The sequence below is a fragment of the Panthera pardus genome, unplaced genomic scaffold, assembly GCF_024362965.1.
Source record: "Panthera pardus isolate Hobbes unplaced genomic scaffold, ASM2436296v1 HiC_scaffold_3, whole genome shotgun sequence".
In the NCBI taxonomy this organism is placed as follows: Eukaryota; Metazoa; Chordata; class Mammalia; order Carnivora; family Felidae; genus Panthera; species Panthera pardus.
Window position 1 is genome coordinate 35,196,505 of NW_026526876.1, and position 21,981 is coordinate 35,218,485.

Sequence of the window (21,981 nt, forward strand, 5' to 3'; positions counted from 1 at the left end):
CTCTGAATTTCCTGATCTCAAAACCAAGCAAGAGTAAACCGCACTTGGAGCGCGCTGACGCAAAAGCGGTAATTGTTACACCCCAAAGCAATACCACCATCTGATGTTAGTTTCCTGGGCTACTGAAACGTCTGGCCCAGCAGCCCCAGCGAGGCCAAGACTGCAGCAGAGGCAGAAAACTACAACTCCCAGGAGGCACCGGTCCCCCTCCCCGCACGCAGGCAGGCTGAGAAACTACAACTCCCAGGAAGCACTGGGTGGGACGGCGCTGGGCGGTGACGTCGCGGGGGCCGGCGCGGGGCGCTGATTCGGCCCGAGCTGCCAGCGGGGTGTCTGCCGCCGCGGGTTGTTACAGCTGCTGGAGCAGCAGCGGCCCCCGCCCCCGGGCACCCCTCCTGGGCCCTCGACCGCCGGCCCTGTGCGGTGAGTCCCGGCGAGTGGCTTCGCGGTGGCCGAACCAGAAGCCTCCTCTTGGGGCTAGAGGCAGGGTGGGAAAGAAAGTGGGGGCTGCTGGGGAGGCGCCCGGGGCTGAAGGGGACCCGGGCAGGGTGAGCGGAGGTGGAGGGGGTGCATCAGCCGAGGGGGTGCATTAATCGAAGGGATGCCCACAGGGGAAAGTGGGGGCAGGAGACCGGGTCTGGGCCGTCGTGGGGGAGTGCTCCGGCTGGAGGAGGGGGGCGGGGAGAGGCTGGGCTTCGGGGATAAATTGGCCGCCTCCAGGGCTGGGTGAACGCGTGGAGGTGGGGGTGGGGCTCCGGACCGGGCTGGGCTTGAAGTGCGAGGTCCTAGGCTGGGGAGCGGAGCGGGAGGCCCCTCTTCGGCTTGAGTCCCGCTCGGATAATCCCAACAATAGCGAAGACTCCACCTCCTCTTTTTCACCCTCTTCCCCTGCTAGTGGGGGTTCGCCCCGGTACTTGCAGTCTTTCCATTTCCACCGCCCTCCCCAGTCCGGGAGGCTGGGCCAGAGCTGAGGTGAGCGACTGTGGCCCCGCGGGTTGGGCGGTGGGGAGAATGAAAATGGCATTGTGGAGTGATGCCAGGGACCCCATTGTTGGGGTCCGGGTTGTGGGCTTGGATGTTTTGTGCTCTTCTTCTAGAAGGCAAAAGATTTGCTGCTTAAGGGGCTGCCCTTACTTGGGGGAAAGAGTGAGAAGCGAGCACCTGGCAGCTGTGCTGGGGCGCACTGTGGCCTGGGCTTAGGTGCCAGACTGGGACAGGGATATTTGTGTGTGGAGCCAAGGGGGGAAGGGAGGGAAGGAGTAGAAAACAGCTACCAGCAAGAGAGTAGTTAACAGAACAGAGTTGCTGCAGGCTTTGGTTTGAGACGGGTTATGAAACCACATCAGGCACTGCCACGGCAGCCACCTGCCAGCTACCGCGGCCAGAACTTTTCAGCCTCAGCTGCTGTAGACTTACTTTACTGGGTTCTTCTCCCTATTTTTCCCCTTCTGGGTGAGGGGCAATTGTTTTTTGGTTTTTGTTTTTGTTTTTTTACTCATGGAAGTGATATGTACCCTTAGTCACACAAACCTCTTAAGAGTGTTTCCTGGCTGCCAACCTTTTTCTTAGTTTCTTGATTTCTCCTGTCTTTTTGAGGGTCTTCTGGGATTTCTGCTGTCAGGGGAGCTAGTGTTCAGTCTTCAGGAAGACACTTCCAAGGGTATCAGTTTAGGTCCTAGGTCTCGGCCCCTCCTGGACTCATCAGGCTTCATTGGATGCCCTAGTTCAGCCAGAAAGGAGTGTAGGATGATCTGGAATTCAGCAAGGCCTGTGGTATTGCTGGATAAAATACGGGGGGACAGCTACAGGTCTCTGTACTACCACACCTTTATAGGCCTAGGTTAGGGAGAAGGGGGAGGGGCAAGCAGTTTCTGGTCTGACTTGGGGGACTCTGCCTCTCTCCTTACTAGTAAGTCCTTCAGAGGCCTCACTTCCTAGCCAGCTCCCCAGCGTCCCAGGCTTTTGCGTAGTAGTAGGTGTAGTAGGTGTCCCAAGAGCCATGTTAGGGTAACTGAAGCTCCAAGTCCCTGGGAACGTAAACAACTGATTTAGTCTTGGTTTTCTAGTTCCTTGGGTTTCTGTTAGGCCCAATTATCCAGCCTAATGGGCTGAGCTGATGGGCCTCAGGAGCATTACTTCCAGGATGCACCCTGGGACATCTCACGCATGTTTGCATGTTGGGAGAGAGTGTTGTGGGTCACATTTCCCTTGAGGTCTCTTAGCTTGGGGCTCTCTGAGAAGAGGAAACTTGTTGTCATTATTCTGGAAGTAAGGAACTGATCCTTGAGAATCCTGGCTCCCACACGGCTTGGCTGTGATCCTTGCCAGAGATAGATAGCAACCGACTCTGAGGGGATTTGTTGCAGCAGGGTGAAGGAGGCGGCCTTCTGGGCACTTTCAGGATACCTCCATCTGGGAGCCCTTTCTGCATCCCCAGGGAAGATGGGGTTGTTACCATGGTGATGACCTTAGGGTCTTTACCAGGCAGGACCTCCCCTCACCTAGGGAGGTGAGCCAGTAGAAAGGCACAGTCTGTTCCCAACTCTTGCTGGTTACAGGGCCCTTAAGGATTTGGAACAGCTGAGCTCTAGACAAGGGGGCTGCTCATTCCCCTCTTTATGTGCATCCAGGAATGCAGCTGGCTTGCATTGTTTCTTGGGCATCAAGGGCAGCCCTCCTGGTTCCTCCTGCTGCAGGGCTGTGCCATTGGAACTGGGCAAGGGGGAGCATGGTGGTAACTTACACCTGGAAACAGGGGCTTGGAAAAGAGGCTGAGGTGAGGATGGGTGGGGCGGAGAGGAAAGGGGCAGGAGAGAGGCCCCAGGTGTAGTTTTGTGTCCTTGGGCAGGGTGTGTTGATGTGGGTTTCAGCTGCCCGTTGGAACTGTAGATGTTGGCCACGTTCTCTATTTTCACCTCTCCTGTGTTGGGGAAAAGGGCCCTGGTGGTTTGGCAGCAGAGTGGGCGGCATCACAAGGGTTAGCTTGAGTGGCTGCCAGATGGACAAAACATCTTGCATGGGTTGTTTTGTGTCACCAAGAAGGAGGCCTCCAAGTCTGGGCAGAGGTTGTCCCTAGTCTGTTGTTTTCTCTTTCCTTCCTCCCACCCCCGCAACTTACCTGTCTTCCTGGATCAGGGTTGGGAGAGACCCAGGATTGGATAATTAGGGGAGATGGGTAGAAGCAGTGACCCCCAAATATTTCATTCACTGCTGCCTGTTCTCACCCCACCGCCTTTTGTTAATTTTAATGGTGGTGGGAACACGGGTAGGAGATGCCCCTTATCAGGCCCTCAGCAAGACGGTCCAGCAGGGGTTATATTGAGTGATTCTGAGGGGACAGTCCTCTTCTCCCCTCCCCTGAGCTTGGTGGGAAGAGGGTCCTCATCAGAATGCTCTGGAGGATGAGATTGGGGAACAGGCAATGGTTTCTTTGCTCTGGGCTGGATGGCTCTTGATGACCTATCCACTGAGGCAGTCCTGGTGCCTTGAGGGGCTCTGTCCCGATTGGACAATGTGTAGGGCAGCCTGGTGTTTATCCCAGCCCGGCAGTGGGAAACCAATGGAGCTAAGTCCACGCGGACTTTCTTTGTCCTCTTTGCTTGAGAATCAAAGCAGCAGAACTGCGTGGAGTTCTTGGGGAAGGCAGCGCCTCCCTCCCTGTGGGATTTGGATGGGGCGAGGGGGCAGGGAAAGTGGTGTGACCTGTCTCACCTGTGCTGCTTGTTTGCAGAGCAGCGGCAGGAGAGGGGCAGCAGGATGAATGTGGGCACGGCACACAGTGAGGTGAACCCCAACACGCGGGTGATGAACAGCCGCGGCATCTGGCTGTCCTACGTGCTGGCCATCGGGCTTCTCCATGTCGTGCTGCTCAGCATCCCCTTTGTGAGCGTCCCTGTTGTCTGGACCCTCACCAACCTCATCCATAATATGGTGAGGGCCTGCCTGCTGCCCGTCCCGACCATGTGGGCTGCTCTTTGGTGGGGCGGAGGAGTAGAAGGAGCCCCCCAAACATGGGCCAGATGTCAAGGTGACACGCTGACAACATTTGTCACCCAAGCCCGGACCCAGCTCTCATCTCTGCTTTGTCCCCACTTCTGGGTGCCAGCCACGTGCACTCTGATAAGAGGACTAAAATTTGCAGATTTGTCCACACCTTCAGGATGTGGACCTGGAGGGAGGCCCGCTGGGAACTGAACTAAGGCCTCCAGAGAGTCCCCAGGACCCAGGCGCCCATCCTGGCACAGAAATGCCCCTCTCCCAAGTCTGGATCCCCAGCCATCTTCCAGTCTGGTCCCTCTGCTCCCTCAGCTCCTGCCTGCTAGCTTATACTCTTTGGTAGGCAAGCAGGGGCCGTCATCTCATCCCTGCCCAGCTGGCACAGGGAAGCTACCACTGGGCCAGACGGGCACTTCTGCAGCTGAGTTCTCTCCATGCCTTATCCTCATGCCAGGCTGTCCTCTCACCCGGTGGGCTCCCTTCTTCTCCTGCCAGGCTCCCAGCTGCCCCATCCTGACCTCCAGCCCACATCCCTCTGCCCCTCAGAGGGAGGCTCCACAGAACCCAGAACACAGTTCTTTGACTGGGGTGGTGGAGCTGAGCTGGAGGGCCTTTTGCCTTTTGTGTCCTCTAATGAAGTCCCCTTCCTCCAGGGCATGTACATCTTCCTGCACACGGTGAAGGGGACACCCTTCGAGACTCCGGACCAGGGCAAGGCGAGGTTGCTAACCCACTGGGAGCAGATGGACTATGGGGTCCAGTTCACAGCGTCTCGGAAATTCTTAACCATCACGCCCATCGTGCTGTGAGTGCCTTGGGTGGAGGAGGACGCCAGCAGGCAGGCCAAGGCCTGGGGAACCCTGGGCCCTGCCAGGCTTAAACCCGTCCCCAGCTCTGGCTTTTGGCATGGGCATGAGCAGAGGCAGGGAAGTTGGAGCATCCCCGGCTCTTCTGCTGGGCTTAGGCCTTGTGCCTCTCTGGCCCTGTGTTTCACCAAATGGGCCTTCCTTCCTGCCAGTGACGTAAGCCCACAGACCTGGGATAAAGCAAGGGGACTGGGTCGGGAGGGACCTCTAGCTGGGGAGATCTTGCCACCCTACTTCTGTTCTGGGGGTCTTTCCCATAACTCCACACCTGTTGGGGATCTGCCACTCCCCACCCAGGAGTGAGGGAGGAAGGGTCCTCCAAACAGAGTCTTATGCTTCTTCCCAACCTTCCCACCCAGGTACTTCCTCACCAGCTTCTACACCAAGTACGACCAGATCCATTTCATCCTCAACACTGTGTCCTTGATGAGTGTGCTCATCCCCAAGCTGCCCCAGCTCCATGGAGTCCGGATTTTTGGAATCAATAAGTACTGAGGGTGCCGCCCCTTCCCCTGCCTGGGATGGTAGGGGAGGGGTAGAGGCCTACGCTGTGAAGCTGAAGACAGAAGGAGCCTCTGGATCCTGTTAGAGATGGGGGTCGAGCCTCTGGGCCCTAGTTTCCCCTTCCAATTTCCCTGGTAGCCGACTTGACGTAGCTTGTAGTGGGGTTCAGGTGGGCCCCCCAGGTCTCTGACCCTTTCTGATTTTTTTTGATCTTTTCCTTTTGCCTTTTGGATAGAGACTCCGTGGGGGCAGTCATGGGACGGGCTGGGCTCCCAACCTGTGAGGCTGGGACAGGAGAAACCCCCTGCTCACTTGCTCATCCTCAGACTGCTAAAGCACTTTAACCCCTGCAAGAGGAGCAGGGGGGACGGTACAGCTTCTAGATTGGTTCACTTTTATTCTTAAGTTTTTAGTATGACACTCAGTGTGTGCTCGTATGTGTAAAAGCAAGTGCACGACGATGCCTCATCCCTCTGGGTAGAGAACTGCCTATTGCAAGTCTCATGCTTTTGGCAGCTCCCCTACAGCCCACCCGGGGCACTGGATGGGAGCGGGGAGGGTAAGGAGAGGGATGGTGGGGCTGGGTGTGGATGGCCTGGTCTCAGAGACGAGGGGGCCATGGCCACTCTCATCTTGGGCCTGGTGGAGGTGGGGAGGATGGTTTGGGGGGCGGGGATGGGGACAGTGAATTGAGACTTGGAGGAAGGGGCCGTGTAGCCACAGAGATTGGTATAAGGGAGGAGTGTGGGGATAGAAGCCAGACTCAGCCTCCTCCTTTGGGAAGTGGTCAGGCTCGGAGAGTTAATTTCCCCAGGCATGGTGGTGATAATCGGAAGGGAGGCTGCGGGGTCGGAGGTGGGGGTTACAGCTCCGGGGTTAGTGTGAGGAGTGGAGAGGGGTGGAAGAGGCCCATGAGTCATCGTTAGCACGTTAGCACATGTCCGCTTTGACACTGGTGCAGGGGTGTGAGGGGTGTGGGGAAACCGGGACAAATGATGAATGGTGGGGCCCTTCTGCAACCTTCACCTCGTAGCCTCCTCATGCATACTGGAGCTGGACGGGGCCTCTTGTGTGTACATGTGGGGCTATGGGGCCGCCCCCAAATGGGGTGGGTAGGCCAATGGGGTGGGTGGGCCACAGAATGGTCCCTGCTCGAGCAGGGTAGTAGAAGGAGCCAGGAGTGACCTTCGGGCACTGTCTCCTCAGCCTGAGGGCGGGAGATGGGCAGGAGCCTGAGTGTGGGCTGGAGAGGAGCCGCCTTTTTCCCCTCCCCAATCTGACCAGGGTCTGGGTTACTTTTGAAAAGGTGTGGGTGCCTGTGCCCCCTTCCAGGGCCCTGAGGGAGGAGGGGAGGACATTGGTCCTGTTTCCTGCCTCCTGGCCCCCCTACCCCCCACCCCATGTATCATAGGGAACTTTCACCTCGAAATCTTTCTAAGCAACGTGTGAATAGGATTTTTACTCCCTTTGTACAGTATTCTGAGAAACGCAAATAAAGGACAATGTGTTCCTGTTTCCCCTGAGTCTGGCCTCTGCTTCCTGGAGGGCCCTGGGGGAGGGGGCAGGGGTTTGGGCAGCAGTTCCTGCTGAGGGCAGTGTGAGGGGCTCTGGGGCTGCTGGTCTTCCTGCTGCTCCCAGGGGAGAGAGCGGGAGAGAGCCTGAGGGGCTGATGGGAACTGGCAGAGGCAGCAGCAGAATCCTGCTCTGTGACCTGGCCTGGCGGTTCATCTGTCAGAACTTCTACCTCTGGTCTCCGTGGGCTGGCTGAGTGATGGCTTGTGCGTGGCCTGGAAGGGGGTCAGTTGGGCAATGACTTCATAAATGAAGGCGGAGTCCCGAGGGGTGCCCAGCCCTTTCCTCAGAATGCCTTTCCCAGCTCTCACTTCTCTCCCCCTAGTGCTCTTTCCCTGGGAGGGCTGCATTTCCTCCTGGCCTCTCTGTCTTTGGAGGAATCTTCATGCTTCCTCCCTTCTGCCGTGAGCATGAGTGGGAGAGGAAGAGGTAGCCCCCCAGGGCTTATTTAGGCTCCTGGGGCCAGGAAAGGGGAGGAGTCCTTTAGTGGAGGAACTCTGATCTTTGAGGTTCTGACCGCTCAGTGTGAGCTGTGGCAGTGTTACGTGCTATTCCTAGGACAGGTGCAAAGTCCCAGGTAGATGGGAGGAGCTGCCTCAGGCAGGCCGGGCTTCTCTCTGGCTCTGGGCCAGCGTCACAGTGTGTTTGGAGTGGGTGTTGGGAAGAGTGCAGGGTCTTTGCCCACGTCTGCTGAGTGAGGCCCACACAGTGCTGGGAGGAGCAGTACACCTCCCTGGGCCCAGTCCTGGGGGTGGGGGTGCCCTGGGAGCTTCCATGGACCTGCAGGAGTATAGTCAGGGTGAGGGGCTGGGGCACATCAACAACAACCAGCGTTCAAATCCTGCTCTGCCACTTACTAGACTTGTGGCCTTGCCAAGTTACTTCTCTGAGCTTCAGTTTCTTCCTCTGTTGCAGAAGGATAATAGGCATTAGGGCTGTTGTAGGATTAGCACAACACCTGGTATAGTAAATACTGAACACGTGATAGCCACATTAGTATCATTACTGTCGTTAACTACCACCATAATTTCTTTAATGTTGTTTTGGAACTGAGGGATAAGGGGGCCAGGAGACGGGCAGGCTCGCTCCGGTGGTTTATCTCTGAGGACTGAGGGGTGGGGGCCAGAGGCCTCTCTCTGGAGAAGGAGGTGGGTGGAGAGGACAGGTGGAGGCGTCTCCCTGAGAGGGCTATGTGGGAGCATGTGTGGGGAGGAAGGCTGAGTCCTCCTTGCTGGCCAGCCTGTTCCCCACAGATGTTGGCTGCTGTAGCTCTCAGTCTTCAGCCTTGCCCACCGCAGCATGGCAGCATGGTAGCTGTTTCCAGCTCTATCTCTCTCTTCATACCCCTGACGCGACCATAGCCGTTGCCTGCTGGCACTTGGATTGCATGGTCCAGTATGCCTCCTGCACCATTCTCTGGCCCCAAACTCACCTAGAATACATACCAGGTAAAGATTATCTATCTATCTTTCTATATCTATCTATCTATCTATCTATCTATCTATCTATCTATCTATATCTATCTATCTATCTTATCTATCTTACCTATCCTACCTATCTTACCTATCCTACCTATCTTACCTATCTTACCTCTGGCCTTATCTGCCTCCAGCCCAGCCATAATGTGGCTTATCTAAAGGCCTGAGAGATGGGGCACCTATCCCTACCCAGCTTTCCAGTTCTTTCAGTTCCCTTCTTAGGGCTTCCTGAGACACGGTGGCCAGGACCTGTGCAGAGCTCTTACAGAGGGGATTCTCACAACCTCCATTCCTTGTGAGCAGCTGAGGTGAGTGGCCCCCAAGATAGGCCTGTGGGCCCTGGGCACTGCCTTTCCAGGCAGCCAGAAGAATTCCCAGGCTGAGACTGAGCTGAGAGCTGGCCACCATGATGGGGGCAGGGAAGGAGAAGGGAGCATGGGTGAGCAGATGCCTGGGCCAGCCAGAAGGGACTTAGGGGAAGGTAGCCAGATGTAGGATAGGGAAGTGGAGACCAGAAGGCTTGTGAGGGGAGTCCTGGCCCCAGGAGGAAAACAGAGGAGCCTGAAGAAAGGGAAACATCTCAAGAGGAAGGAGTTGCAGAGTGATTGATGGAAGGGGAGAGGGAGAAGGATTTGGAGGTAAGAGTGCGGGAAGGGTCTGGTGTGGTGGGGACAAAGAGCTGCTGCTCAGTAGGAAAAGGGAAGGACCGGCTGTATCAGGTTGGATTTGGTAATGAGCCTATGGAGGGTCCTGCAGGGGAGCTGGGGGGGGGTGGTACAGGGGCCAACTGTAGACCTGGAGAGGGTGAAGGGGAAAGTGGGTGGAGGAGAGGCCCCAGGTAGAGTTTTGGGATTCATTTTATTTTTCCAAGAGTAAGGGGACCTTTCAGATGGTGACCAGTAACTGAGGAGACAGGACCTGGGGGTGGAGGGCTATCCAGGACACCTACCCCCAAGCCACTCTTGCATTCCATCCTTTCTCTTTCGTTTTCTTCTGAGGCAGAGTTATCACTATCTCATTGGGAAATGGTTGGTAGGAGTACCCATCCCACTACCTTGCAGAACACAGCAAGGGAGGGAGGCCCAGGAGTCAGAGCCAAGGGAAGAAGTAATCATGGGGGTTGGTAATGTGAGGTCTGGCAGCCATGCCTCTTATCTTTTCCTGGGTCCTCTGTTCATCAACACTGTGGGGGTCTGGCTGGAAGATGGTGGGCCTGCCTTCCTACCCCTCAGGCCCTTCTGAGCAAAGGGGCAACTCTGCTGTGGGAGAAAACAGACCTCACTCTTACTTTCCTTTTGGGATAAACACTGTTCCATCTTTCCTCCAGAAGGGTTCTATGAAGGGCAGAGGAGAATCTAGCATTCGTGACGGTTACCCTCCTTGGTGTATAGTGACCACCTCACATTCTAGAAACAGGGAAGTTAAATAATTCCAAGTCCTGATTGTTCTAGAACCTTTGGATCTTCATTGACCCCAGGCTGCCAAAGGGAGATTTAAAAACCTGAACCAATATCTCCCTTCCCCAAACTGAAACTGGCTTCTTTGTCTCCAGTTGGTCCAGGCACAATGTCCAGCCTATTTGAGGAAATCACGAGTTGTGGTCCAAGAGACGGAGCTGGAGGGGATATGATTGCTGTCAGAAGCATCCTTGACTCTGACAGATTTCACTGCTTCTCTCCGGTGAGTGGGAGGAGAAATTTCCGGAGATGCCAGTACCACAGGACAGACCTCACCCTAGAGGACATAGTGGAGAGAGAGGAGGGTGAAGTGCTGTTTGATAAGCTGGATTCTGGGCTCCAAGGTCAGTACGAGGGGGTAAGAGATGGCCAGCCAGGAGACTTCACCCACTCCTGCTCTACCACACTGTCAACTCCCCATTGCCATCAACCACGTCAGCCAGTCAACAAAGAACTTGTATGTACTAGAATTTGTTTGCATATGTCCACACACCTCAGTTTAAGAAATGCACAAAAGATGTTAACTGGAATTTAAATGAAAACTTGAAAAAAAAAATGCACAGAAGAGCTGCATGGGGAGAAAGAACAGGGTAAGTGAAAATTTATTTTTATTGAAAATTATTCCTAAATTGTCTTCCTTTCCCATGTTTTCTTTTTGTAAATAATTCACTTTTAAGTTAGCTAAGGTCTTTTGATGTGTTTGTATGTTTATCATTTAGATGGATAAATAAACGGAGGCAGTTTGCTTAGTGGTTAGGAAAGGACACAGGCCTAAGAGCTGAGGGCACCTCGTTTCTAAGCCTGGCTCTGCCACTCACCAGCTGGGCGGCCTCTGGACAAGTTGCCTTCTCTCTCTCTAAGTCTGTTTCCTCAGCTGTCAACTTGACAAGAATGTTACAAGACTCAAATGATATAAATTAGGTCATTTATGACAGTGGTTGTGCAGAAGGAGCATTCAGTCAAAGTTCAGCCCCATCATTCTGCTGGCAGCTGTTATCCCTCGTGTCCCTTGGAGATCAGACTGGATGGGTGAGCAGAACTCCCTAAAGGCTTGAGGGATTTCTAGAGGAGTCTATTCCATTCCCCTGCCTCCAAACTCAGACTTTTGGGTTGCAGAAGCACTAGGGTAAATGTTGCTGAACCCTCACCTGGAGACTTATTTCAGTGTCTCAGACCTCAGGGTAAGGACTTTTACAGCTCAGACATCTTTGCTACAGCCCATCTGGATCTCATTAAGAAAAGAATGCAAACAGTACCACTGTATAGTTTTAGAGCACCTGCTATGTGCCAGGCATAGCCGTTATGTGACCAAGAGCAGCGTCCAGATTACTTGGGCCTTTCCACAAGTGGTTTCATTAAGTGAGCAAGGGGCTTCAGGAAAATTTCAGATGATCATTTTTCAAAGACTGAGTCAATTCTCTGAAAAGTAAATTGCTAAGAGCCAATTTACTAAAAGCTAGTCTCCAAAAACCAGTTTGCCAGATGACCAGTTCACTGAAAACAGAAAAAAACTTTAGACTAGGACTAGGGTGTTTTGCCATGATATTACTCCCCAGGGACAGGGGGAAAAGCGTTAAGTACAGAAAAAAAATTGACAAGTTAACTTCCTTTAAGGGAAAGTCTGTCTGTTTGCATAAACAAATCAGGGACAGAGGTGAAACCAAACTTTGAAAAAAATCCTTAAGAATGAAGTGGATGGGTGATTTGAATTGATTTTTAGCAACTTGGCCTGCTTCCTTCTCAAATAGATTATTTTTTAATTATATGGTGCTGATGGTGTGGTTAAGGTGGCATAGGTTTTTGTTTTGTTTTGTTTTGTTTTCCATTAACTAAAGTCCATATACTTTATTCTGATTATCTTGGTTCTTACCTAATATCCTTTCTCTGTTCCAAGATCTCATTCAGGATACCACATTACCTTTAGTTGTTGTATCTCCTGAGGCTTCTCTTGGCTCTGACAGTTTCTCAGACTTTCCTTATTTTTGATGATCTTGACAGTTTTGACGAGTACTGGTCAGGCATATTATAGGATGCTTGTCTATTGGCATTTGCTTGACTTTTTTTCCTCATGGTTAGACTGAAGTAATGGGTTTTGGAGAGGAAGACCATCGAGGTAAAGTACTATTCTCACTGCATCATATCAAGGGTATGTGCTATCAACATGACTTATCACTGTTAATGTTGACCTTGGTCACCTGGCTGAGGTGGTGTTTGTCAAGTTTCTCTACTGTAAAGTTAGCACGCCCCCCCCCCCCCCCATATATTACATTGTTTTTGTGCTTAAGGCTTGATTTTTCTTTTGTCCTGGATAAAGTACATGTACACTTTTACATTGCTCAAGAAACAAATGGATCCTAGAATGTTAGTGTAACCCATACAGGACTGATTTGAGGCACCATTTCTGGTTCTGTCACGTTTCCATCAGTTACAAAATGTGTTTGTCTCTGGAGATCCAGCCCTGCCCGACCCCCTAAACCTGGCTGTATGAGTTCCTCCTCGTCTGTAGGTTCACATTTGGGAGGTCTGAGAGAAAGGCAGTCAGCTGGCAGCATCTCCACACATGCTCCGCTAACCCCAGCACAGCAGCTGACTCGGAATCAAGGCCCTTATGAAAGTGGCTGATCAGTCTGGGCAGAGTCCACACGGATAGGCAGTGTTCCAGGATTGCTTCACTTTATACCTGCGTGGTTCATACAAACACTGGAGACTGAAGTCTGCTTAATTTTTATTTCTCAATTGGCAAGAGCTCCTAATTCTTTAGCTTTACTTTTCCTTGGCTCATTTCAGCCTCTCAGATAGTTAAATAGGACTAGCTCACATTTATTGAGCATTTAGTATGTGTGCAAGGCATTTTGCTAAGTGCCTAACTGCATTTTTTACTTAATTTCTCCAAGCACAGGAAGTAGGTACTATTAATATTCTCCTTCCATGAATAAAGAAACAGATTCAAAGAGGTCAAGTGACTTATCTAAGGTCATTTGGTAAGAAGGTGGCAGAATAGGTGCAAACCTGGGATTATGTGACCCTTGTGGTGACTCCTGATGAGCACAGCATTTCCTGGGAGCCACAGCTGGAGGATCTCTGCAGAAGGGAAGGGGATTGTAGAGGGGGAGCCCAGGATGGGGTTGCTCCGGGGAGAATTTTCTGCAGAGAGATCTTTTGGGTCAGCCTCAGTATGACCTTTACCCTTTCCAGGCCAAAAGGCTGAGTTCCAAGTTCTGGATGTGGTAGACTCAAAAGGAATGTTGACAGTGAAATTATCGAAAGAAATAATAATTGCAGCGACCTTCCACAGATCCCACAAGCAGAGAATCAAGACACTGGAGACCTGGATACCCAGCAGTATCTGGATTCCCTTGAGAACAGGTGAGGCTGGAGATGGGCAGCAGTGGGGAGTGAGAGGGGGAGATGCCCCTTTTGAGCACCAAGAGCATCTGAGATGGAGGTGCCCCGGCCAGTGCAGTCCCTCACGCCCAATTCCCGGCACTTCCCAAGCCCGTTCCTTACTCAAGCATGGCCTCCTCTTCCCCCTTCGGAAAGCCTTCTCATTCTTCATGCATCAGCCTCCAGGAAACCCTCCAACACCCCCAGCTCACTTGCTTCCCTGCTACCCTCCAGGGTGATTGATTCTTCTGGCTTGGACCCAAACCTGCTGGTTTCAAGAGGCCACTTTCTGCTCTCCTATGAGTTGCCAAGATCTGTGTTTTGTGCTGTTTTGCTCTGCCTTGTGGCAAGCCATGCCCCTGTTCCTCAGTGGACTGGGAATAGCTTGTGACCGCAACAGCTTTTACTAACCTCTCTGTGTTTATCCACAGCACACAGTAGGCGCTCACTAAGAGAGTCAAAGTGAAGCACAATGAAATCACAGCACCCCTGTAGAACATTTCCTGCACAGAAAGTGCCACAACTCCACCCCATCAGGGGGGCACTAACCAACTACCACAGAGTTTCTGATGGTTGAGGGCATGGTGCTTCCAAGGGACTTACAGGGACATCACCAGCCTTCTCCCTCAGCGGGCATTTTATTGTTGGTGTGGGTGTTTTCTCCCCTAGCTGAAATTGTTGGAGAGTGTGGAGCAGCTTAGTGGAGGGGACTCAAACTTTCTCCTGGCCTAGCCCTCCTTGAGTGAAATGCCTTTTGTTTTTCCTTTTTAGTTAAAAAGTGAAAGGCTTCCACTGAAATTTTACTGGTCCTTTGAACTACCCCTCCCTACCATAGTGTTGCTGGGGAGGGGTCTTTGGAGTTTTTCAAAGGGAGCTCAATTTTTTCTAGAATGCCTGTTGTTTCTAGTATGAGGCCCTGTGGTGTGTGCATATAGAGTGGGGTTGAGGAGGGTATTAGATAGGTAGAGGGAGGTCAGCAGAGGCAAGGATGTAGGTCTTCCTTGAGGGTTGTTTGCAAATACCAGAAGTTCCATCAGGCTATTTTTAGTCACAAAATACATTTCCTCATGGAATCAGAGATGCCTTCTGGAGCCCAAGGCTGTGGACAATGTGGCCAGGTCCCAGGGACCAGTATGAGGAACTGGAACCCCAACTCCCGAGAACTGGGTGTAATGATCTGGGAAGATGCCTGTCTCAGTGCCATGGGAAGGGCTCATGCTTTGGACTCCTACCGACTAGGATTTGAATTTCAACTCTACACTCATTAGCTGTGTGACCTTGGACCATTCACAACCTGTCTCTAGGCCTTAGTTTCCTCATGAAAATGGGTGCAATTCTGCCTACACCATAAGTTTGTGGTGAGGGGTGAAATGAAATGCCATGTGAAGTATCTCATGGTGCTGGCACATTGTAGCCTTCCACAGATGCTAGTGAGTTCTCTTCCCACTTCCCACTTCCTTGCTCCCACAGTGGGTAAAGTGACTACGATGGGGTGCCATGTTCTTTGGTTTTCCAGCCCCAGAGACCCATCATCTCAAATAGGAACTAGCTGATGGAGAGGGAGAAATGTCACTCCTGGGAGCCTGAGCTCTATTCCCCTCTATTCCCTCCAGTGAGTTGAAGAGAAAACTACCTACTTTGTTGCAATCAATCTGGAGAAATGAGAGCAGACCTCTATCTGGTGGCAGAGACTCTGGAGACAGCAAGGAAGGAAACCCTGAAAACTGAATGGCAGTGTATGTTGTGGAGTTGGATGGGAGGCAGGGTCTGTGAGAGAACCAGCCTTGGCCCACCCATGGTAAGTCAGGCGGATACCAGCCCAGATGTCAGGCTCTTCAGCTCTCCTTCCAGACCTCCCTGAGCAGTCTCAACTGCTTCCTGGCCTTCTTATGACTTCTCATGTTGCCCCAAGAAAGTGCCTGTGGCATTGCTAAGTCCTTCCCGTCTAGTAATGCCCTGTTTTTATTTGCTTCTTAGCATTTCTCGTGGTTCATAATTACATGGGGATTTTTTGCTTATTCACTGTCTGCCTCCCTTTCCAAGATACAGGAGGGCAGGAGCCACAGTGCTTGGAATAAAAAGGTCCTCAATAAACATTTATTGACTCAACAGTGAAAGCAACATGAGTTTGGGGGTCAGATGTGGGTTCTTATTTCAGCTCTGCTACTGGTTTAGCTGTGAAACTGGCTTACCTACTGATCCTCTTTGAGCCTCAGTTCTCTCATCTGTAAAATGGGGATTGTTTGGGAGATCAAGCAAGGTAACTATGTAAAGCACCTAGGGATTAACCAACGTGAACTCCTTTTCCTAGCATCAAAGGTCAGTAACCAACCCCCTAAAGCAGGTCCTGAGCTATTGAGTAAAGCAGCTCATCTTTCCCAACATGGAGAGAATGAGTAAGCAAGGCCTGATGGGGGCAGACTGAGTGCAGGTAGGTTCAGCTAGACTCTGTGTCAGCCTGGAGGGGCCCTGGTGAGCTCGAAGGTGGGGGGAAATTCCAAGGAAGGGGTGGAGGGTTCAGGGCTGGGAAGAAGGACTGAAGCTCCTTGTGCAGACACCCAGGTTTTGCCCCATCATAACGCTAATCCTTCCCTAGCTAGAGGTGTTAAGTCCTATCTCTTTCTGAGCTTGTTTTTTTTTTTTTTTGTTTTGTTTTGTTTTGGTGAGGGGCAGGGTATGAGAATGAGGAAAGATATGAAAGAGGAACTTATAGAGAAAGAACTTGTCTTTCTGATAACTGGTTTTCTCACTCTCTCTGGCACTAGCTATTTGTTTCTTGGGTAACACAAAATCCTTTCCAGAAAGAGAATGGTTTTTAGGCCTTCTGTTCATCATTCCAAAAAGGGCAAGGATAGTATTTTTTAAAAGAAGGTAACAAATGGCCCAGAATTATAGGGTTATCAGGGTTCAGAATGGAATAGGATGCACCCAGGGGTAGGGACCATGGTGTGAGCAGGAAAAAAATCCTGCCTATTGGAGAAGCAGATTGGATTGCATATTGGCCTAGGGTTTCCAGACTCTGACAACTTTGGCCTGCTTTGTGCAGGTTGGTGTGCTGGATCCTGGGGTCCCAGCCCTTACTGAAACCTGGGAGGCATAATTGCATTGCATGTCCAGTTCTCACATGGTAGCACTGGCTGTGAAAGGAGCACTGGAACTAGGAGTAGGACGGTCTCAGGGTCTAGTGGCTCTGCCACTCACTGGCTCTGTAGCCTCTGGAGCCATGGTTATCCTGATGTTAGCATGACTAGAAGATCCCTGTGATTCTGAACGTTGCTTCCTCTGGAATTTCATAGTCTTCCTCTGGGTCCCAGAAAGGTTGTACTGCCTAAGAAGACTTGGGAAGGAATAGAAAGAGGTCTAGATGTGGTAGAAAATCCAGAAACTCCCAGAAGTTGTAGAAGTGAGTTTTTCAACCCTGGCAAGGTCTTGCTATCTCAAGAGTGAATCTCTGTCATGTAAAGTGCTACACCTGGGTGGCTCAGTTGGCTAAGCGTCCAACTTTGGCTCAGGTCACAATCTCACAGCCCATGGGTTTGAGCCCTGCATTGGGTTCTGTGCTGAGAGCTCAGAGCCTGGAGCCTGCTTCGAATTCTGTGTCTCCCTCTCTCTCTCTGCCCCTCCCCTGCTTGCGCTCTGTCTCTTTCTCTCAAAAATAAGCATTAAAAAAACAATAAAGTGCCATAACAGGGCCATCTGGGTGGCTCAGTTGGTTAAACATCTGACTCTTAATTTTGGTTCAGGTCATGATTTCATGGTTTGTGAGACTGAGCTCTGTGTTGGGCTCTGTGCTGAGTGTGTGGCATGCTTGGGATTCTCTTTCTCCCTCTCTCCGCCTCTCCCCCTGCTCACACGTGCTCTCTCTCTTAAATAATTAATTAATTAAACAAACAAATAAACTGCCATAACAGAGGAGGCAGAAGGTAGATTCCAGTCTCTGCTCTGACCCACATTTGCTGAGTGACTGAGGACCTGTTGTACCCTCTCTGGGGTTCCGTTTCTTCTTCACTTATCTAGGCGTAATCCTATGCTTGTCTGTATCTGAGGATGTAGGAAGGTGTTTGCGTATATAGTGCTTTGTCATTTACATGAAATGATAAGGATACAGTCTCCCTGGCATGAGCAGTGAGGGCTCAGAGTCCAGGAATGAAAACTCCCACCATTGGGAAGAGAATGTCCAGAGAGGGCTGGAGGTGACCTGAAGACTTTCTGAAATTATTCTTCCCTTCTTTTCAGAGGAAGATGGTTCATCTTGCTTAAATAAGGATTGGAGCTAGCTGTGTTCAGTGTAGCTGCACACTCACCCTTGAGCCTCCTGGCTTCAAGGACTTCAGCTCAGGTGGGAGAGCCTAGTATATGTGTATGGTGGAGGAGTTGGGGAGAGAAGGGTAGGGCAGTGCCCAAAGCAGTCTTCAACTTTAGTCTGGAGGTTGCATCTGTCTCCTTAAACACAGTGGTTCTCATTGATTATATGTAGACATCACCTGGCGGAACTTTAAAACTAGTGATGCCTGAGTCCCACCTCCAGAAATTCTGATTTAAGTTATCTGGGGATGTGGCCTGGGCATCAGGATTTTTAATCATTCCCCAGGTAATTCTCATGCACGAAGTTGAGAACCACTGCTCTAACTTTGTCTAAATCCTCACTACTACTAGCGTGGTCCAGAGACTGCACTTTGAATGGCAAGGACTAAGTAAGTTTTGATTTATTGGAGGTGGAAAAGAATTTGGGATTGGTACTCAACTGGGGTTGAGCTGGGAAGGTGAAGGTGAGGTTGGCAGGAGGCAATGATGATGGGTGTCTGGTTAGAAGGGTGCTTTACTTTAACTGGAAAAGATTAGAAGGGAACCAATAGAGAAGTGGTCTCATGAAGAATGGGGTCGACAGAGGCCTTGGTAATAATGGAGCTTGTTGGCTGGGTAGGTCGGGTTCTTAACTGCTGCCTCTACAGGGAAATCCTTGAGTTTGGAGGACTTCAGAAACATGAAGGAGAAGGTGCAGGACATGCTGAGAGGCCTCTAGGATCTGACTGACTGTGCTAAGCTGCCTCACTAAGCACCTCAACAAGGAGGGGCAGCAACAGAATCTAGAACAAAGAGTAAGGGACCCAGGAAAGAATTGGAGCAGAGAGAGGGAGGAACCAGCAGGAGGGGCAGTTACCGTACTGAAGACAGTCTGCTATAGTGGGACTGGCACTCATCTCCCCCATCTCCTGGCCTCGGTGTCTGAGGCCCTGATCTCTGGTGACCTGGAGGGTCCAGCAGATCCTCTTGTAAGTAGCCTTTTTAATGCTTTTTAATGCTGCTTGGATCTTGGTAAAAACACATACAGAATCTATTCTGAATGTCCTGGATGCCTTGATTGGTGAGGAGGGATTTGGAAGTATGCTGGTGTGGAGGAAATGTGGAGCAAAGGGGTCTGTGGGGGTTCAAATCCTGGGAGGAAGGTGACATACATTGCCTTTTACATTTCATGAAGGATAGACTTTCACACTTTAGGAACTAGTCATTTTCCCCAGGCCAGGGGTTGGGGGATGCCTCCTCTACCCGCCTGGCAAGTCTGACCTCCTGCAAGCTAAGAGGGAAGAAAGATTCACCACAAGAGCCCATTTGGAATAACTCTCATCTATCACCAGGGGCTCTGTGGAACCTCCTTCTGATGTTTGTCCCAGGTCTGATGAAATACTGAAGCCCTGTCCCACTCTGTGCTTCTCTGCCAGCAACCCTCTTGACCCTCTTTTTTGCCCCCAGAGATATCTTAGGAGCAGCATCTTGTGGCTGAGGCCCTGGAAAAGGGGATTCTGTCCCTGTTGAAAGACCAGATAAGACACCCTGGACTGAGGGCTAGGGTCATAGTAGAAGTGAATGCCTGTGTTCTCAAGGGACTCAGAAGTCCCAGGGTACAGTCCTTCCTACTTCGTAGTTCTCTGTCAGTTCACATCCATTCAGCTGGTTTGTGGCAATTCCCTGGAACACATGGTTTCCAGGACAACTCAGGCTTAATAGGCTCTGTTGCTAGCCTATGGGTAAGAGAGGGGGGTGGAAAACTGTTAGTCTCAGGATGGCAGTGCCAACACTGATTAGCAGTGCCTGTCACTGTGTTGAGAAAGAATGAGGCTCTCCAGGCCCTGCAGGAAAAAGTGCCATTATGGATTATTACATCTGCCATGGCCCAGGATTAAGAAGTGTGGTGAAATATTTGCCATTTCTGGTATGTTTCCTTGTTCCTAGCTTTTATAGTCTGGTGTGTTTCCTTCTAGGTGGAGTCTGTCCTGGAGCAGAACTGGGGTGAGCAGCCCCACGATGTGGGCTGTGACCCTGATGCAAGATTTCTCTGTGCCCTCCATGTTGCTGTCTCCGTCCTGCTGCAGCTGGGTGAGAAGCCTATCTTAGTGTCTTCCTAACTATGTTAGCTCTTGAACCATCTGGATGCTCCCCTCCCAGACCATCCTCTCCCCCTGCACCCCCAATCACTAGAACAATGTCTTTATAACAAACAGCTGACTTTTCTTTGATAGATCCCATTCCCTTCATGATAATGCCCCCAAATCAGCCTACATTATATGCATGGATTTTCTAAGAGTGGCAGATTGATCATATTAATTTTCTCTCCTTGAAATCTCACTAAATAAAGTACTAGAAAAGATGTAAACCCACAATGATAAAGAGAACAAGGCAGCAGATAAGAGATTCTGACACATCTTTGGAAACTAGCAGGTTACTAAAGGAGTTTAAGCCGGGAGGTGTGGGCCTGAGATGTGCTGGAAGTGTAGGAGGAGACTGCTCTTCTCTCATCTTGAGGCTTTTCTCTTTAATATTTTTAAGACAAGGTAATAAAAAGTAAAAGAAGTATATGCTTGTAAAGCATTTCAAATATTTCTCAAAGTTGAAGGCGATCTCCCCTACTTTCTCTAATATAACCACTGTTAACATTTTGGGGTATGTTAACAGTCTTCCTATGAAACAGTGTTTAAAATGGTAATTTAGGAGCTTATGGGTGGCTTATTCAGTTAAGTGTCCAACTCTTGATTTTGGTTCAGGTTGTGATCTCATGGTTTGTGGGTTCGAGCCCTACATCGGGCTCTGCACTGACAGTGTGGAGCCTGCTTGGGATTCTCTCTCTCCCTCTCTCTCTGCCCCTACCCCACTCATGGGCATGCTCCCTCTCTTAAAATAAATAAATAAACCTCAAAATATGGTAATTTAAACATGAAACTAGGATGATATAACAAATTTGTTTTCTATTTTTTGCACTAGAGTTGTTTTTTCTTTTAAATTTGTAAAAATATCATATGCAACAAGAATTCTTGTAGATGCTGTTGGGAGTGTAGATTGGTCAACCACTTTAGAAAACTGACATATCTACTAAACACAAGCCTATGAGCTGGCGACTCCACTTTCTAGGCACGTACCCAAGAGAAATGAGTGCATGTCTTCACCAAAAGACATACATTTACAAAAACATTAGCATAAGAGCCCCAAGCTGAAAACTACTCAAATGTCCAATAACTTTAGGATGGATATGTATACTGTGCCATATTTATGCAATAAGAGAGAACAAATTACTGCTATACATAACAGTATGCATGACTTTCACAGACAATGCTGAGCAAATGAAGTCAGACACAAAAGAACATATTTATATTTGGGTCCTCTGAGAAACAGGTGCCAAACTAGAATTAGACATGCCAAAGTCTTTTTAAGGGAAGAGCCTGTGAAGAATAAAGGGAGAGGAATGACAAGTCTTCAGTGCAGGTTTAAAACCTGTGAAGGGAGAGAAGGAGGGAAGAATCGAGTAGGAAGAGTCTCAGAATGCAGGGCAGTTTTGAGAGTCTCAGTCAAGTTGACTTCATCAAAGGTTGTCTACTGGAGGAGCCCCCATCAGGCAGAAATGGCCAGGCTCTAGTATCCCTACCATGCTCAGCCTTTGGCTGGAAGCAGCCCAGGGGAACTTGATCTCAGGAGGTAGATCTATAGGGCAGCAGCTAGAGGTTGTTAGTCAACTCTGCTTCTTGAAGCAGGTTCTCCTAAAGAAAAATCTGAGTGGCATCCTCCATGGCCACCACAATACTGTATGATTCCATTTATATGAGGCTCAAGAGCAGGGAATGCTTAATCAATGGTTGTTGAACTCAAAATAGTGGTTATCTTAGTGGGAATAGTCTTAACTGGAAAGAGGCATGAGGGAATCTCCTGGGGTGCTGGAAATATATAAAGATTCATTGAGCTAATATTTAAGATCAGTATATTTCACTGTATTATACATCAATAAAAAAAAAAAGTTGGGGCACCTGGGTGGCTCAGTCGGTTAAGCGGCCAACTTCGGCTCAGATCCTGATTTCACGGTCCTTGAGTTCGAGCCCCACATCGGGCTCTGTGCTGACAGCTCAGAGCCTGGAGCCTGTTTCAGATTCTGTGTCTCCCTCTCTCTGACCCTCCCCTGTTCATGCTCTGCCTCTCTCTGTCTCAAAAATAAATAAACATTAAAAAGAAAATTAAAAGAAAAAAGTTTTTTTTTTTTTTGTTTTTTTTTTTAAGTACATAGTGTATAATTCCATGTAAATGAAGTGAAAACTGGATGATGGTGGTAGAAGTCCAAATAGTGGGAGCAGTATTGGATAGGAAGGGGCATGAAGGAATCTTCTGAGGCATTGGAAATATTTTATATCTTGATTGGGATAGTGTTTATGTGGATGTTTACCTGTGTAGACATTATTAAGCTAT

At 50.2% G+C, this 21,981-nt stretch overlaps 2 protein-coding genes across 3 annotated transcripts; both read left to right on the forward strand.

Moving 5' to 3' along the window:
- The first annotated feature begins 292 nt into the window (after positions 1-292).
- ORMDL3 (ORMDL sphingolipid biosynthesis regulator 3) lies at positions 293-6,881 on the forward strand. Of its 2 annotated transcripts, none has more exons than XM_019416038.2 (4): positions 293-423; positions 3,731-3,930; positions 4,650-4,801; positions 5,222-6,881. In XM_019416038.2, exons 2-4 carry the CDS (start codon positions 3,757-3,759, stop codon positions 5,355-5,357), a joined length of 462 nt encoding a protein of 153 aa, XP_019271583.1. In that variant the 5' UTR covers positions 293-423; positions 3,731-3,756; the 3' UTR covers positions 5,358-6,881. The 2 variants fall into 2 exon arrangements, with proteins under 2 accessions (XP_019271583.1, XP_019271581.1); XM_019416036.2 differs by having other exon boundaries at positions 306-423; positions 3,736-3,930.
- Positions 6,882-8,489: 1,608 nt separating this feature from the next.
- On the forward strand, positions 8,490-21,717 carry GSDMB (gasdermin B). Its single transcript, XM_053892228.1, is given in 11 exon segments — positions 8,490-8,724; positions 9,969-10,217; positions 13,069-13,206; positions 13,209-13,239; positions 14,871-14,910; positions 14,912-15,112; positions 18,182-18,291; positions 18,293-18,539; positions 18,541-18,622; positions 19,009-19,334; positions 19,518-21,717. Coding segments are annotated over 10 exon segments (1,554 nt in total). The 5' UTR covers positions 8,490-8,724; positions 9,969-9,982; the 3' UTR covers positions 19,662-21,717.
- Positions 21,718-21,981: the final 264 nt, after the last annotated feature.

Coding starts and splice junctions, on each gene's coding strand:
- ORMDL3 (XM_019416038.2), top strand. CDS start 3,757: ATGAATGTGGGCACGGCACACAGTGAGGTGAACCCCAACACGCGGGTG. Junction 3,931..4,649: donor CCAACCTCATCCATAATATG/GTGAGGGCCTGC, acceptor CCCTTCCTCCAG/GGCATGTACATCTTCCTGCA. Junction 4,802..5,221: donor ACCATCACGCCCATCGTGCT/GTGAGTGCCTTG, acceptor CTTCCCACCCAG/GTACTTCCTCACCAGCTTCT.